At 41.4% G+C, this 15,572-nt stretch overlaps 1 protein-coding gene across 4 annotated transcripts in view; it reads left to right on the plus strand.

Annotated features, from left to right (window-relative positions):
- Positions 1-9,914: 9,914 nt before the first annotated feature.
- Positions 9,915-15,572, plus strand: part of RPP30 (ribonuclease P/MRP subunit p30) — a 31,253-nt gene continuing 25,595 nt past the window's right edge. For all 4 annotated transcript variants that reach the window (XR_012077487.1, XR_012077488.1, XM_006211045.4 and 1 more), the window contains exons 1-4: positions 9,915-10,012; positions 11,523-11,578; positions 12,184-12,240; positions 13,450-13,524. Coding sequence is in view for 2 of the 4 variants with exons in the window: in XM_006211045.4 (XP_006211107.2) it covers positions 9,931-10,012; positions 11,523-11,578; positions 12,184-12,240; positions 13,450-13,524 (270 nt within the window). In the remaining 2 variants the exon portion in view is untranslated. The remainder of the gene's footprint in view (positions 10,013-11,522; positions 11,579-12,183; positions 12,241-13,449; positions 13,525-15,572) is intronic.

Below are 15,572 nucleotides of genomic sequence, written 5' to 3' on the forward strand. Positions count from 1 at the left end.
CCCCTGCGGCAGCCGTGCCGCGTCCCCGCTGCCGCTGCCGCTGCCGCCGCCGGCTGCCGCCCGCGCCCCCCAGGCTCCCGGACAGGCTTTCCTGGCTGGGCAGGGGCCGCCGCTTCTCCCGCGCCTCCCCACTGGGCGGGGGGCGGCGCTCCACGCGCCTCCCGGGATCCCGAGGCTCTTCGCTCCGGGATCCTTCCTTGCGGCAGGAGGTTTTTCAGACCTTTTCGGACAGACCCGAACCCTCTTACACTAGTACACGACAGTTCGGTAGGGAGGACTAGGGACCCAGCCGACGTTCGGACTCATTGCAAAATGAAGAACCAGGAGAGGAATTTTTAAAATCTTAAAAAAAAAAATCTTTCTAGCGCTACACTAAGCAACAAACAGATACTTACGTTTCCTATTTTGACCAGTGATGGGAGAAAGCCAAGATGGAAAAGGAGAAGCAGCTGAAGGGGGTGAGGGGTGGGAGCTCAGAAGAAGGAAAAAAAGGGGGTGTGTGGAGAGGGACGCCTTCGGGTCCTGGCACTGAGGAGGAGCTGGGGGTTCTGGGAAAGGGACCTCCAGAGGGCTTAAACCCATTCCGGCAAACCCTCCAGGCGTCTAAAAACAGGCCTTTCGGCTTTGAAAATAGACCTTTGCTGCTTTTATATTCAGACTTCAGAGCCTAATATATTGAAGTGAGGGTTAATTTTCCTATGGCATTCTGGAAATCTGGCACAGAAGAGAAGAAATGACCGGTTACAATGTTCTGCAGAAGAATCCTGGAGGTGTATGTTGATTTAATGCCTACTGCCTAAAATCCCCTTGGCATTCAAACGCTGTCAGAGTGGCTGATTTTTACTATTTATGAGACTTTCCATTTCACTCATTTTGTTTTAAAGATTTTTATCGGAAGTTAGCAGTGATTTCTTTGGTTTAAAGACTCTAAAAATAATCAAATCTATTTTCTTTTCTAGTTAGGCCCTGGAGGATCATAAATAAGAAGAAAAAGAATGGAAACCACAAAATGTATTGAGATGTGTGCTAACGCTCTCCTTCATCCTTCAAGATGGGTATTAGCCCTCTTTCCAGATAAAGAAACACGGTTGCTATTGCAATCAGCTGGTAAGTAATAGGTTTCAAACCCAGGTTTATCTGATTACTAGGTCCATATTTTTCCCTCTGCACATTCAAAGAACAGTATTTTTTAAGTGGAAAAAACATCCCTCAATCATGGGCCAATGTTCACAGCTCTTTCACTACTATGAACTTGTCAGGGACTCTCCTCTGTCTGGGGTAAATCGATCAATACATCTCCTCAGAGGAAGAGTGGAAGAGAACATGTAGACCACAAAGCAATCCTATTTAATAGTTAAGAGGATGGGTGAGGAGCTTTCTTCAGCCTTACTTCTGTTAGTATTAAACATAAGTTCAGACCAAAGAAAACTAGTATGCAGCTGGAAGGCATCTCAGAACCCATTTGTTCCCCCTTCAATACAGAGAGGGAAACAGGCTGGGACAAGTTGAATGACTTGTCCAAGATTATACATGACTACACTGAAACATCTCAGGTTTTTTGTTTTGAGGTTTAGAATTGTGTCAAGGCCTCCAAAAAATTCCTGAAGGTGGTTGAATTTCACCAGATACTTTTGATTTTCCTCACTTTAACTTTTTAATTTATTTTAATTCATTTTGATTTTTCTCACTTTTTTCCCCTCCCATAGAGGACTCTGATCAGGGTCAGCTTACGTTCTGTCTTGGCTCTTTTAATTATACATTCTAATTAAGTATAATTATATATTACATTATAATTAAATTTAATTTTATACTATAATATTCCATGCTAATTAATTATACAAAGAATTTGAAAAGCAACCTTTTTTATTTGAATCTACTGTCAGTATTATTTCCCACCTACACTCTGGCCAGACCTTATTTAGCCCACTTGTGTTTCATAGCAGCTTCTGATGTATTTTGCTTTTGTTCTTTTAATTGTAGACATATAAATGCACCAAATAATTAGTAAAATACTACCTTCGGATTTACTTTTTCCATTTTCAATATAGCATCAGGTCCAAACTCCCCTTTTTGTAGAGAAGTTATCTCGGTTATACTATCTCTGGTGATGGCTGAGTGTACCTCCTTAGAGTTGCTAGGTTTTTAACTTAGAAGCTGTCACAATGCATAAACACAGTTATTGAAAATCTCTGCTTCTGCAGCATTACCTGGTTTAAACATTGAGTTTAAATTTCATCTATCATTGTATCATTCCAAAATTCAGACAGAGCAATTTGAAATTCTTTCAGTTTCCCTCTAACGTTGACTAACAAATAATCATATCCTAATAAAAATGCTAAAATCTCATGGATACTTTTCCATAGTATTCTCACACACACACACAAAAGCTAAAGATACAGCTTCACAAAATATTCATAAAAAGACCTAAACATTCACCTAAATTTGTTGTTCTGTCCTTGGTTTCCTGGGGTTTTAAAATTCATATCAAGATGCCTTCACCTTCCCCCTGCCAGCCTCCTCTGGCAGTTATATTGGAAATAATAAGAGAAGTGTTGGCCTCTAAATCAAATCATGTCTTTAGTTTTTATCCTTTTTATTTCTTCCATTAAAAAAAATAACTCTTCCACTTTAAAAAGGACAAAACCTTGTCTAGACTCTCATTTCCTATAACAGCATTCTCATAAAATTGTCAGCGAGGGCATCTGAAACTACAGCTTTCTGATGTTTCCAACTGGCAATCTCCTGCTCTCAGAATTGCTCTGGGGGAGTACAGAACAGCAGCCACATCCTATAATAGGAATTATAAGCATCTATTTATAAGCTCTTCTTCCCTGTAGGTACTCATCTAACTCATCTAAATGCATATGCTTAATCATATCTCTGCAGACCCACACATACCCATCCGTAGGACATAAGCTTACGCGAGTTTATTTTCCCATAAACCAGCATACTCTGACAGTCCAGATTTGCTTTAAGAAACAAGTAAAATAAAGCTTGCAACACATTGGTCAGTTAAATATACTAACATTATACTGACTGGGGCTCCAGTGATTTCTAATGTCTAATGTGGCTGACTTCCCAAAAGGCTACTTTTTAAAATTATTATTATTGAAGTATAGTTGATTTACAACATGTCTGTTTCTGGAGTACAGCATAGTGAGTCAGCTGTGTGTATATACTCTTGCACTTCTCCAAGTTTTTCAGCTGTTTACCTGTACACCCCATTGGCTCACTCAGCTCAACTCAACTCATTGTCTGGGTGTCGACCCCAGAACTGGATGCGAAAAGACTAGGAAAACAATGCTTAGACAGGTCTAGGGCTAAAATTAGTGTATATAAATATCCAAGTACTACCCTGTGGACCAGTCGGGCTCTAGAGCATTAGCACAGAGACAGAACACACATCCTAGTGATGAGGACTAAAATCTGTCAACACAGACATTGGGAGGCCCAGTTGGGACAAAAGCAGTTAGTCTGGGACACAAGAATGTCCCCTTCTCTGTGACAATTCCCCTCACCATGGCCAGTCTCATCCTTTCCAAGCTCTTAAAGCACTTTTTTCAGATCTTTATGATAACACTTTCTATTACATTATGCTTTATGTTTATATGAGTGTCTTTTCCATTAGACTGTGAACTCCCCAAAGCCAAGGATATTTTCTTATTCTTGCCCCATACTAGGTGCTCAATAAACACTCATCAAACAAATTGAGTAGAAAAATGCCTATAACCAAGAGTCGTTCATGATTTAAAATAATTCCTCAGCTTAAAAGTAAATCATGAATCGTGTTTTAATTCAGATGTGTCCTTTAATTAAGATACTTTCACTTGCATTTTCCCTTAATGCTAACTACAAAAATGTACTTTTTTTCCTTTGAAAATTTCCCTTTAGAAAATTTTCATTCTCTTTACAAAATAAATGCACTCTTTAAAAATTGTCCTCAACAACAATTAAAAAGATGAACAAAGAATCAGAGAAAGGATAGTTCCAAGATCACTTATTCTTTTTTTAATTACTCAATTTTTTGTTCATCTTGCAATGTAAGTGGTACTTGCACACCCTCTAGTGGTGAATCTATTCCTCAATACAAATTCCACAATAAGAGAATTTCCACAGAAGGCTTTTTTCAAGGAACAAATTGGACAAGGTCAGCGACCATGGTCCAAACCTGAAGGACTAATGAAAAAAAAAATTAAGTTCTTCAACTGAAAGAAAAACAGATCACACGAGCATTCACTCATTGACTGAGTCAACATTCATTGAGTGTCTAATACACACAAGGTATTATTTTAGGAGTTCTTTTTTCAAAGGACATGTTAGGAGGAGATGTCAGATAGTTAGATACAAGTTCAAGAGAAGATCTCTCAAGCAGAAGAGTAGATAGAGAAAAGGGATGAGGAATTCACCCTAGGATGTGCCAACATTCTGGAGTCAGGCAGAAGAAGAGAGACCCCAAAAAAACTGAGCAGGAGACATTGAGTTAGGAGGAGAACTAAGAGAGCTTGGATGCTCAAAGTCAGAGAAGATGTTTCAAGGAGAAGAGATTGGTGAACTAAGTCAAATGCCAAGTAGGGAAAGAACTATTTCAATGGAGTGGTTGGAACAAAAGTGGACTAGACTGGGTTCAGGAGATCATGAGAAGAGAGCAAATGGTAACTGGGATAATAGACAACTTTTGGAGTAGTTTTATTCAAAAGAGTAGCAGGGACTTGGGCAGAAGCTAGAGGGACATGTGGTATTTAAACATAATCAGAATAGAAAGTAAGAAAGTCTTTCGTTGAAGAATAGATAGGATCCATTTTATTCTACATTTTCTAATCCCCTGTAGAATTTGAGGAATCCTTCTATAGTGTTCAAAATAATATCTGAAATGAAAATTGCCATCAGGTTCATGTCCCCATTTCCATGCAAAACTATCCCTGATCTATTCTTTCAGTCATTTAATAAACATGTACCAGCTAAGTATTAATAGGCACTGTGCTAAGTGCCAGGGATGAATAAATAAGGCAAATTCTCCACCCTACGGATGTTCACTATCTGGCGAAAGTGACAGACTAGTTACAGTGCAATGTGAAAAGCCTCATAGATATGAACCCAAGACATGGGATCCCAGAGGAAAGGAACATTGGCTCTGCCTGGAGGGACCAAAGAATTCACAGAGCTAAAATTTCAGCTCAAGCAGAAGTTTCATCAGTACACTGGAGGAGAGGGGAATGCAATGCTAGTTTCTGTTGAGGACCTGTTCTTTGCCTTCAGTAACTATTCTTAGCAAATTAGTATTCAGTCAAAAAGTTTTAGCTGCCTGAGCAATTTTTTTTTCACTTAATAAGCAACAATTTCAAGGCAGCATCACAGCAATGGTTTTATCAACTTGACTGGGCAATGGGGTGCCTAGACATTTGGTCAGACATTTTTCTGGCCTTGTGCATGAGGTTTTCCAGAATGAGATGAGCATGTGAATCAATAGAATGAGTAAAGCAGATTAACCTCTACAATGTAGGTGGGCTTCATCTAATCAGTTGAAGGCCTGAATAGAACACAAGAACCAACATTTCTTCTAATAAGGGAGGATTCCAGTGCCTTCCAGTGGGCATGTTGCTATCATTGGATTCAAACTGAAATATCAGCTCTCCCTGAATCTTGAGCCTGCCTGCCTTTGGAGGAACTATACCATCAACTGTCCTGGGTCTCTAGCTTGACAACAGCAGATCTTGGGGTTGTCAGCCTCCAAAATCACACCAGCCAACTTCTTTTTAAAAATCTCCCCCTTTCTTTGTCTCTTTCTTGGCCTCTATCTCTCTCATTCTGTCTGTCTCTGTCTCTGTCTCTATGTACGTATGTATGTATATACTTATATATTCATATTCTCTTGGTTTTGTTTCCCTGGAGGACCCTAACACTAATACAGTCATTTATTTTACTTGCATTAAACAACCAACCCTATTGCAATTTCGGCCCTTTTCTTTCCATTCACTAAGTTTCCCATCACATGTCTTTTCCAGATACCAATCATAGCTCTCCTTTTGATTTCTTTCATAATGATGTCTTCAGTTGTATTCTTTGGTCATAGGCATACTTTGCATCTTAAAGATGGTAGGAATACTCCTTAGTTCACAATGCTAAGTTTTATAATATATAAGATTTCTTCACCTGCCTTTCATTTTCAAACTTTCAATAGAAACATAGATATAAAAAATATTTCACTTTCATCTTAATTTCATTAAAAAAAAACCCCTAACATTGCAAGCAGTGTTACAGCCTAGAAGGCGGACAAATTCTTATATCAGGTCAGTAAGGAGAGTTTCTGAGGGAAGGCCAGAAGACAAGGGAGGAGTTATTGAGAAAGGCTCCCTGGATTGGTGATGTCCTGTGGAGTTCCATTTGAGTTCTAGGTTCAGCGATCAAATCCTCTAGTATACTTTTCCAGGGCCTCTGGGCAAGTGGGTCACTGTACCAACTTACCAGTCATGTGGTGAATAGAGGCCAATGTGAGTCTGCCTAGAGGAAGGATATCTTTTTTCTGATCTGCACAGCAGCTCCAGTAAGTGCTCCATCATGGGGAACAAGAGAGGGGGTTTCATTTGGGTTGCTGGCCCACCACCTGCACAGTTCAGTAAATTTTTTGGCCATGTGTTTAGGTAACTGAATACACCCAACAGTGCTACAACTGTGTTGACATAGGTATGAAGGTGAACAAGAAGTCACTGGTTCATTTATTAAATCTTCAACTTTTGACTGAGTTCTGGATATACCCCAGACTCCTGCATCTTGTCGCTCCTCTATTTCTTGCATCAAAATATAACTCAAGCATCACCTCCTCTGGGAAACTGTCCTATATCCTCTCCAAATCTCCCCAACTCCCCCCTCAATCTGGAAGAGCAGATCCTGCCAGATGTTCCTGACACATCTATGTAAATCATATTATTGACACTGCTTTCTTGCCTTGCCCCACTTCAGCCTTAAGCAGACAGAGGACAGAAGTCCAGAATAGCATTTCTTGGCTCACTCAGGAATGGTGAACCAAGTAAGAAGAGGATAAGGCCAAAGACCACCTGAGCATGCACTGATATTCAGGAACCACCCAAGAAAGAGAGGTCCCCAGGGAGACTGAGAAGGGCTTGAAGGTTGCTTTGGATGCTAAAGCCCACCTTCTCTTCCTTAGCTCTCCAAGGAAGAGGAAATGACTGAGGAGTCATCTTCTTTGAGCCCTGGACTCCTACTTGATGTAACAGGAATAACAATCTCTCTCTCATTGACTGGTTGTGTTATCGGAGAGTAGGTTCTTGTCTCATCACAGAAAGAATTCAGAAACGAGATGGAGGTCAAGAAAGGAAAGTGGGGATTGATTAACTGATAGTACACTCTCAAGGGGAGAGGGCGCAGACTCAGTGAGCAGCTGTGCTGAGTTTCTTTGGCAAACTGGTTATATAGGGTATAAAAATGAATGAGCAGAACATTCACTGGGGAGGGAGGGGTTTGGTGTCATATTCCCTGATTTTCATCCCAGCTCCAGGTTTCTGAGGGGAGGAGGGAGTTTTGTCTTTATTTAGTCTGGATTGGGAGTGTCATGATGTCCGTACATGATGGGTACTTCCAATCTGCAAGGCTAATTTTATTGTAATGAGGGCATAATGAACAAGTGATTACATTCAGATGCCAGAGATTTCTGCCTTTTCCCACCTTTCTTTGTCTGCCTCCAGGACACTTGTCACTCTAAAATGTATAGTTTCTTATCAGCCAGAGGTTCCTGCTTTTCTGTCTGCCCAAGGACTCCTGTTGTTTACAAGATGTATGGTTTCCTGCCATTTGTCCCCAACCCCTTCTCTGCTCTCATCTAGCTCTCTGCCTGCTCTAATTTGTGAGGATTAAATTGGACAGCAGATAGGAAGTACGTAGAATATTTATACAGTACTATTATCTTCCAGTCAGAAATTTCCAGGATCTTCTTCTAACTCCAGATCCTTGCTGCCTCACCTATCTCTCCAGACCAACTTCTCACCCCTCTTACCTGCTCCTCTCCCCTAGTCCCTCTTCCCTCTGCCCTCTTCCCACTCCTCCTCCCCTCTTCCACCTCCTTCCCTTCCTCCCCCTCCCTTCCTACTTCCTCTTTCCTCTCCCTCCAGCCCTCCATTCTCTTCTTCTTTTCTTTTCTCTTCTCCCCCTCCTCCCTTCCCATCCTCCAATTCTCCTCTCTGCTTGCTTTGCCCAGGAGACAGTACACGAAGTGAGAACTGAACCAAACCCCCTGGATCCAGATGGAGTTCCACCAGATTACCTGAGCCTTAGATGACTCAGATGTAAAATGCAGATGTTGCTAAAAAGCAGTACTGAACTTACAGTTGCTTTGAAAATAAAATATGCAGGTAATTACTTAGCCAACAGGCTTGCCCTCAATAAATGCTTATGACTGTTATCTATTCATTTTCCTTCTCGTCCTTTTTCTTCTTCATCACCTAGGTGCACGGTGAAGATGTCTAAAGGGTACAGAAAAGAAGTCTAAAGGATAGAATTACAGCATCAGCACCATGGCTTTCAAAGAAAGAGGCCCTTTGTAGTCTAATGCTGGCATCAAATAATGAGTCATCTGATTCACCTTCATCACACATTGGACATATTTCAGACCAATCTAGATTTTGTGATCATAGGTGAAGAAGCCTGTACAATTAACACTAGACTTTCCAATGAAAAGCAAAGGGTTTGCTTTATACGACTTTGTTCTATTTTCAGAAGAAAATTTTTTTTCTGTTCTTACTTAGGAAATATCAAGCATTGGGAAAGCAAAAGATTTTTCTTCTTTGTGAAATTTAACCAGGAGAATTGCATGCTACTACATGGAACAGATGGCTCTTAAAATTCCCTTCTGAGACTAAGAAAGGAGTACAAATCAAGATGTGGCCCGTAGACCAGAGTGATCTGTGTGCTGTGTGTGATAAGTTAGTACAGAAACCGAAAATGTTTAGAAACTTTCACAGCCCTTCAGCATTGTCTGGATACCCAAGCCCCCAATTAGTGGACTCTTCTTATTCAGCCAAGTATAGCGCAGTTCAGATGTTATCAGATTAATCTTTTGAGGCCAGAGCTGCCTATTGGTAATGCACAATGGATCACCTACTGGTCCTGGAAGAATGGGGCTGCAGGGGAGGTGACTGACCCCTCATCACAGACAGCTGGAGAAGCACTGATGTAAACTACAATTCCACAGTTTTATGTTCTAGGATAATTGACTTATCAATCTTCAAGAGTTCATTTATACTAAGTTCAAAAGTGTGGAAACATCAAATATGTGGGATATATACCACTTTGAACATTCCTCAGATGGAAAATTGTAAGACATTTCAGTTTTGCACCTCCCTCATCTAACTTGTTTTTGCCTAAACCAGTGTTGGAGATAACCACGCATCCTAGAGAGAGCCCTGCCATCTCGTGTTTGGGGACTGTAATAGAGACAGCGTGTTGCGACACCGCTAGTTCTGATTGGGCAAAGCGACCTTTTCTCTCGGACAGTCGTCTTTCAAGTTTGTCAGGTCGGTTTCCCCATCTTCCCGTTAAGCACATTTTAGACAGCAAATGGACTTTAGGGGAGGGAAAGAAACACAAGTTCCTAATGACTTTTTAAGAAGGGTTTCCAGCACTTAGCAAAAGCGTTTGGTTCATGGTAGGCGCGCAATAGATTTTGTATACTTACATTTCGAAAGAATCACTGTCTACATTATTTCATGGTAAAGCATTCTCATTCCTAAGGAGACGAAGGACTGAAGTGAGACTGTTGATCTCCACACACTAACTTCTGCTGGTTCTTGAAAGCGAGCCAGGAACCCGGGAAACCCACTTAGTCCGCTGGCGGGAGGGGCGGACTGCACTTCCCAGCATGCCCCAGGGGGCGGGCCCCGCGGCTGCGCAGAAGCGCGCGCGGGGTCATGTGACTGCAGCATGGCGGCGTTCGCGGATTTGGATCTGCGAGCGGGTTCCGACCTGAAGGCGCTGCGCGGTCTCGTGGAGAACGCCGCTCACTGTGAGTCGCCCCGGTTTCGCGGGCCTCGGGGCCCACTCATCCTCCCTGCCCCCTAGGCTATCGGGCCACGCTCGAGAGGGACCCGGGCTGGCCTCATTCAGGGCTCCCTGAGTCTCCGGCTGTCTCTGGAAGCTGACGCCGGCTGCGGGGTTGCTCTGATTCCAGGGGCGGGAAACTCGAAAGCACGGGAAGCTGTTCCCCAGTGCAGCACCTCTTTTCTTGCGAGTCGAGGAAACTGAGGCCCTGGCAGGGAGAGGGATTGCATAGGGCCCCACAGCTCATGGCTGGCAGCCGCGGGGGCTTCCAAGTGTACAGTCTCTCAACCCCTTCCTACTTCTCAAGACAGTCTTCTGACGCTATCAAATGCGGGAAAATGGTACAAAAACGGGGAGTGCTGTGAGGGCTCCGAGAAGCGGGGAAGGGATATGTGGTTGTGAGTGTTGGAATAATGTTCTTTAGAGGAAGGGTAGGTGGGGGCGGAGGAATTACTAGGCGAGGGGAGGGGAGCTAGAATGTTACTCATATTTAAATCTAAGGGAAGCAAAAGCCCTGAGAAGTAAAACCTCGTTTTAATTATTGAAGTTAATGACCACTGCTGTCATCTTTCCTAGAAAGTAAAGTGTCTAAGTGGGGCTAGAGGGGTTTAAAAATAAAGAGGTTTCTGCAGGGCCTGTCAAGTAATGGATGCTCAGTAAATATTTGAGGGAAGAAGAAAGAAAGGAAATTGGAGAAACTAATGAGAGGACGGACCACTATTTTGGCATTAATATGCATTATTTTTTAATATTAATATCTTGTTGTTCCCGTTGGTGTTTAAATAATTTAGATACTGGAGTCATGATTTAGACATATTTTTGGTAGTCCAGATATCCAGAACAGTGCTGTGTTGAAGTTGCTAAAGCAAGGCCCTGGCTTCCAAGAATTCCCAATCTCTTGATGTTGAGCAGCTCAAAGGGGAACGTGGATATAGGTGTGAAGGAGTCGTTACTCCATTCTCCTTAGCAAAAGAGCCTCTGAAGAAGTAGAAAGGGTAAAAAGTAAAAGAAATGAGTAAGAATAAAAGTGACAGTCAAAAAGTATAAATTCAGTGAGATGAAAAGGGACAAATGAAAATGAACAAAGGGACACGAAAGAGAATGAGGGTTGAAAGGAGATGCACAAAGTTAAGGGTCTTTGGTATCACGCTAATAATACATCACTGAGGTCAAGTGAAGCCCTAACTATGTGCCAGGCACTGTTCTAAAACATCTACATGTGTTATCTCATTTACTTCTCATGATGGACATATGAGGGAAGTTCTGTTATTATCACCATTTGACAGATGAAGAATCTTAAGGTTAAGTAACTTGTAAGTGGTAATGCTTAGATTTGAAAACAGGCTGTTTGACCTGACCCGAGAGCCCATACCCATCCTGCTAGTGACCTCGTTTGACATCAATTGGGATGAGCCTCTGTGTACAGGAATGAGAGGTAGTTATATTTAACAAGAATGTTCAATTTGTCTTTTCAGTGGGCTATTCAGTTGTTGCCATCAATCATGTTGTTGAATTTAAGGAAAAGAAACAGGTAAAATATAATTTCTGAAGTTAATAATAACCAGCATTTGTAATTATTTGTGTGTATATTGGTCATATGGATGCTACATATGTATTTCTTAAGTGCAGTCACTCTTTCTGCAGTGTTTTACATGTTAGCAGTTGAGCTGATGCATACTTGTATAAGTGATAAAGTTTTTTGTGAAGTGCTAGGGCATGGTGTAAGGATTCCTAATGTGGATTTGATGTTGAGTGACTTTCAGTAACTTAAAAAAATGCATTGTTACTGACTAAACTATAATTACAACGTTTAGTCCTTTTTATTTTACTGTATGGGCTCAATACTAATTGATTTCCCTCTTAAAGATGCTAGTAAATGTTTGTATCTCGTTTTAGATTGGTTAATTCCAAAAACTATTGTTCATCCCTCCTCTCCATTGATGTTCTCAGCTGCTTCTCCTCTTGTCAGCTTTCTTCATTAAACACACACACACACACACACACAACTTATTTACTGTTTCTGAAAGCCAGGTTTTTTTTTTAATTACCTTGGCTCAAAACCCCTTGTACATTTTCCACTCTGCTTCATCCCATTAATGTGTACCGTCTAGGGTGACTGTTTATTGTTTGTTGTAGGAAATTGAAAAACCAGTAGCTGTTTCAGAACTCTTTACAACTTTGCCAATTGTGCAGGTAGGTGTTTTGTTTAAATAGCATAATACTAGTTCTTTCAGTTCAGACACACCCAGTCAGATGTGTGCTCTTACCTGCACTGTCCCTTCCTCTGTCTACCAGTCTTACCCTTCCATGAAGACTTAGCTGTCTGTGAAGTCGGTACTTCTGTCAATTCGGTGCTTCTTGGAAGATCTTTTCCTGAAGTCTTACAACCTTTAAATTATTTCATTATGTAGTTTAGTATACTTACATCTCTTTTTCTCTAGCTGTACAGGCATACCTCAAACATTGCGGGTTTGGTTCCAGACCACCACAATAAAGCAAGACACTCAAATGTTTTCGTTTCCCGGTGCATATTAAAGTTATGCTTACATTGTACTATAGTCCATTAAGTCAAGTAGCTTTAGGGTCTGAAAAAACAATGTATATACCTTAATTTAAGAATATTTTATGGCTTAAAAATCCTGACCATCGTTTGAGCCTTGAGCAAGTTATAATCTTTTTTACTGGTGGAGGGTCTTGCCTCAGTGCTAAAGGCTACCTGATGATCAGGATAGTGGTTGCTGAAGGTCAAGTTGGCTGTGGCAGTTTCTTAAAATAAGATGATAGGGAGTTTGCTGCATGAATTGACTCTTCCTCTCACTGACGACTTCTCTGTAGCATGCAGTGCTGTGTGATAGCATTTTATCCACAGTAGATCTTCTTTCAAAGTTGGAGTAAGTCCTATCAGACTCTGCCACTGCTTTATCCATTAATTTTATGTAATTTTCTAAATCATTTGTTGTCATTTCAACAATAGATTAAATTCTGTGTCTTACATGGGTGGAGTTTGTGGAGCCCCAAAACAATTACAGTAGTAACATCAAAGATCAATGCTTACAGATTACCATAACAAATATAGTAATAAAAAATGTGAAATATTGGGAGAATTACCAAAATGTGACACAGAGATACAAAGTGAGCAAATGCTGTTGGAAAAATGGTGCCAATAGACTTGCTCAGGACAGGGTTGCCACCAACCTTCAATTTGTGAAAAACTCAATGTCAGTGAAGCACAGCAAAGCGAAACATACTGAAACAAGGTATGCCTGTAGTCTACATTTCTTGAGAATGTGGACTAGCCTTTTCTGATCTTCACTATCTCTTATTAGTACCTTTTAGTGAGTACTTTCCACTGGTAAGGAGTAAAATCAATCATTTATTATTGTGTGCGTCTTTTGATCACAGGGAAAATCAAAACCAATTAAAATTTTAACGAGACTGACGATCATCGTTTCAGATCCATCACACTGCAATGTTTTGGTAAGTTAGTTATTTTCCTTCTTTTTCACCTTGTAAGTTTCACTGATTAATGTTGAACAATGTTGTTTTTCACCTCACCCCATTCTGACATTTCCCCCTACTTCCAGTGCATGACAATTGACTGCTCTCCTTAGTTCAAAATTCACCTAGTATAAAGGAATCTCTTTACTCATGGCACATGTATAAGGATGCCACAATTAAAGAATCTTTTGGCAGCTGTTATTCATTGAACTTAAATGAACCAGACATAGGTGGATGCTGGAGATATTACTCTTCTAAATAATACAGACACAATCCTTTTAAAAATGGGAGGAATGTTATAAAAGTAGGAGGTAGTAAATTCTGTCCTGGGAGTGTATAACAGGGGGCCAACTTGAGAAAGTTGATATTCAAACTGGGGCCAGAAGAATCAGTAAGTGTTATGGGTGCCACATAGGAGAGAGAATGTTCCCACAAACAGGGTGGATTATGCAAGGTCCTGAATCCAAGAAGAACACGGTGCCTTCTGGGAAATGAAGTACCAGTTGAGTTGAGCCTGGTGGGCTGTCTGACATGAGATGAGGTTAGGGAGGTAGGTCTTGGTGATCAGTTAGAAGCCCTTGAAGGTTTTAACCAAGGGAGTACAATTATGAGATTTGCATTATAGAAAACTGATCAGAGCAGATAAAGGAGGGGATTAGAGAGGCATTGAGGTTGGGTGGGAAGGGTGACAGTATTTAATGTTGATTAGATACAGGGTGATGACTCCCTGCCTTTGCCTGAGCAACCAGGTAGGTAGATGGTACCATTTCCTGAGATGGGCATAGAAAGAGAAGTTTGAGAGCATCATGTTTTGGACAGATGGGTTGTTGTGAGAGTTCCATTGGAGATTGTCAAATGGGCGGTTGGAAAAAAAAAAAGGGTAGTGTCTTCAGAAGAGGGACTCCAATTAAAAATACTGATTTGGAAGTAGTCACCCTGTAGAGAGTGATTGAAATCACGAGAATGGATAAGACTCCCTGATCAAAGTGCAGTGCTGGAAGACAAGGTCTAGGACAGAGTCCTGAGGCACTTCGGCATTGAATAGTGAAGTAGAGGATGAAGAGGGACTCTGAGGAGTAGGAGGACAACCAGGAAAGTGAGAAGGTCAGCAGCATCAGCGTGCCCACGTAGTCAAGTAGGAGAAGAAGGGCTGAAAAATGTCTTGGACAGGCAAGTCCCCTATGGACGAGGAAGTCATTGGTTGCCTTTGCAAAAACCATTTCCGTGGAAGTGATAGGAAATGAGAAAATGCAGACTGTGTGTGCTGCTGACTTTGCTTGAGAAATTTAAATCCCTAAGAGGACAGAAGGCATCAGGAGGCTGGCAGCTGAGAACCTGCTGTCAACTTTTTTTTGTTAGGTGGCAGACCTGAGAATGTCTGGTGCTGATGGGAGGTATCCAGTGAGGGAGAGAGAAAGTGAGACAGATCCCTGAGAAGGTGAGCTGCTCTATCGTTAGCTGGAATGGCCTTCTCTCTCATGGAGCAGGAGGAATCAAGGAGGGACTAGCCTCCTTTCCAACAGTTAGCCTTGCTAACGAAATTGTGGAAAGCCAAATCTGGGGATATTATACAATCACGGGCAGCATTCTGGTTCTCGAAGCCCTGGAAGGCATACATGAAGCTGACTTTTGATGGTCACAAAGACTTTCATTGTCTCTGGTTATCATAAACATCCTGGTGGCCCCTTTTTGTCCCTTTCACAAGTGGTAACATGTAAGCAGAGGCAGAGAGTCCTGGATCCATAACTTTTTCTGAGACCTGAGCCTACCCTGTCTCAGCACACGCTTGCCTGGCCGGTTTTCCTTCCTGTTTAAGCACAGTACCTGCTGCTTCTCTTCAACCCTTTTCTTTCCTCCTCTAATTTAAAACAATTTTTTTCTTATTTTTTGGGGGGGAGAGGATAATTAGGTTTTTTTTAATTTTTTGACTTTTTTTGGTTTTGTTTTTAATTTTTTTTAATAAATAGAGGTACTGGGGATCGAACCCAGGACCTTATGCATGCTAAGCATGCACTCTACCATTAAGC

The sequence above is a fragment of the Vicugna pacos genome, chromosome 11 (genome assembly GCF_048564905.1).
Source record: "Vicugna pacos chromosome 11, VicPac4, whole genome shotgun sequence".
Lineage (NCBI taxonomy): Eukaryota > Metazoa > Chordata > Mammalia > Artiodactyla > Camelidae > Vicugna > Vicugna pacos.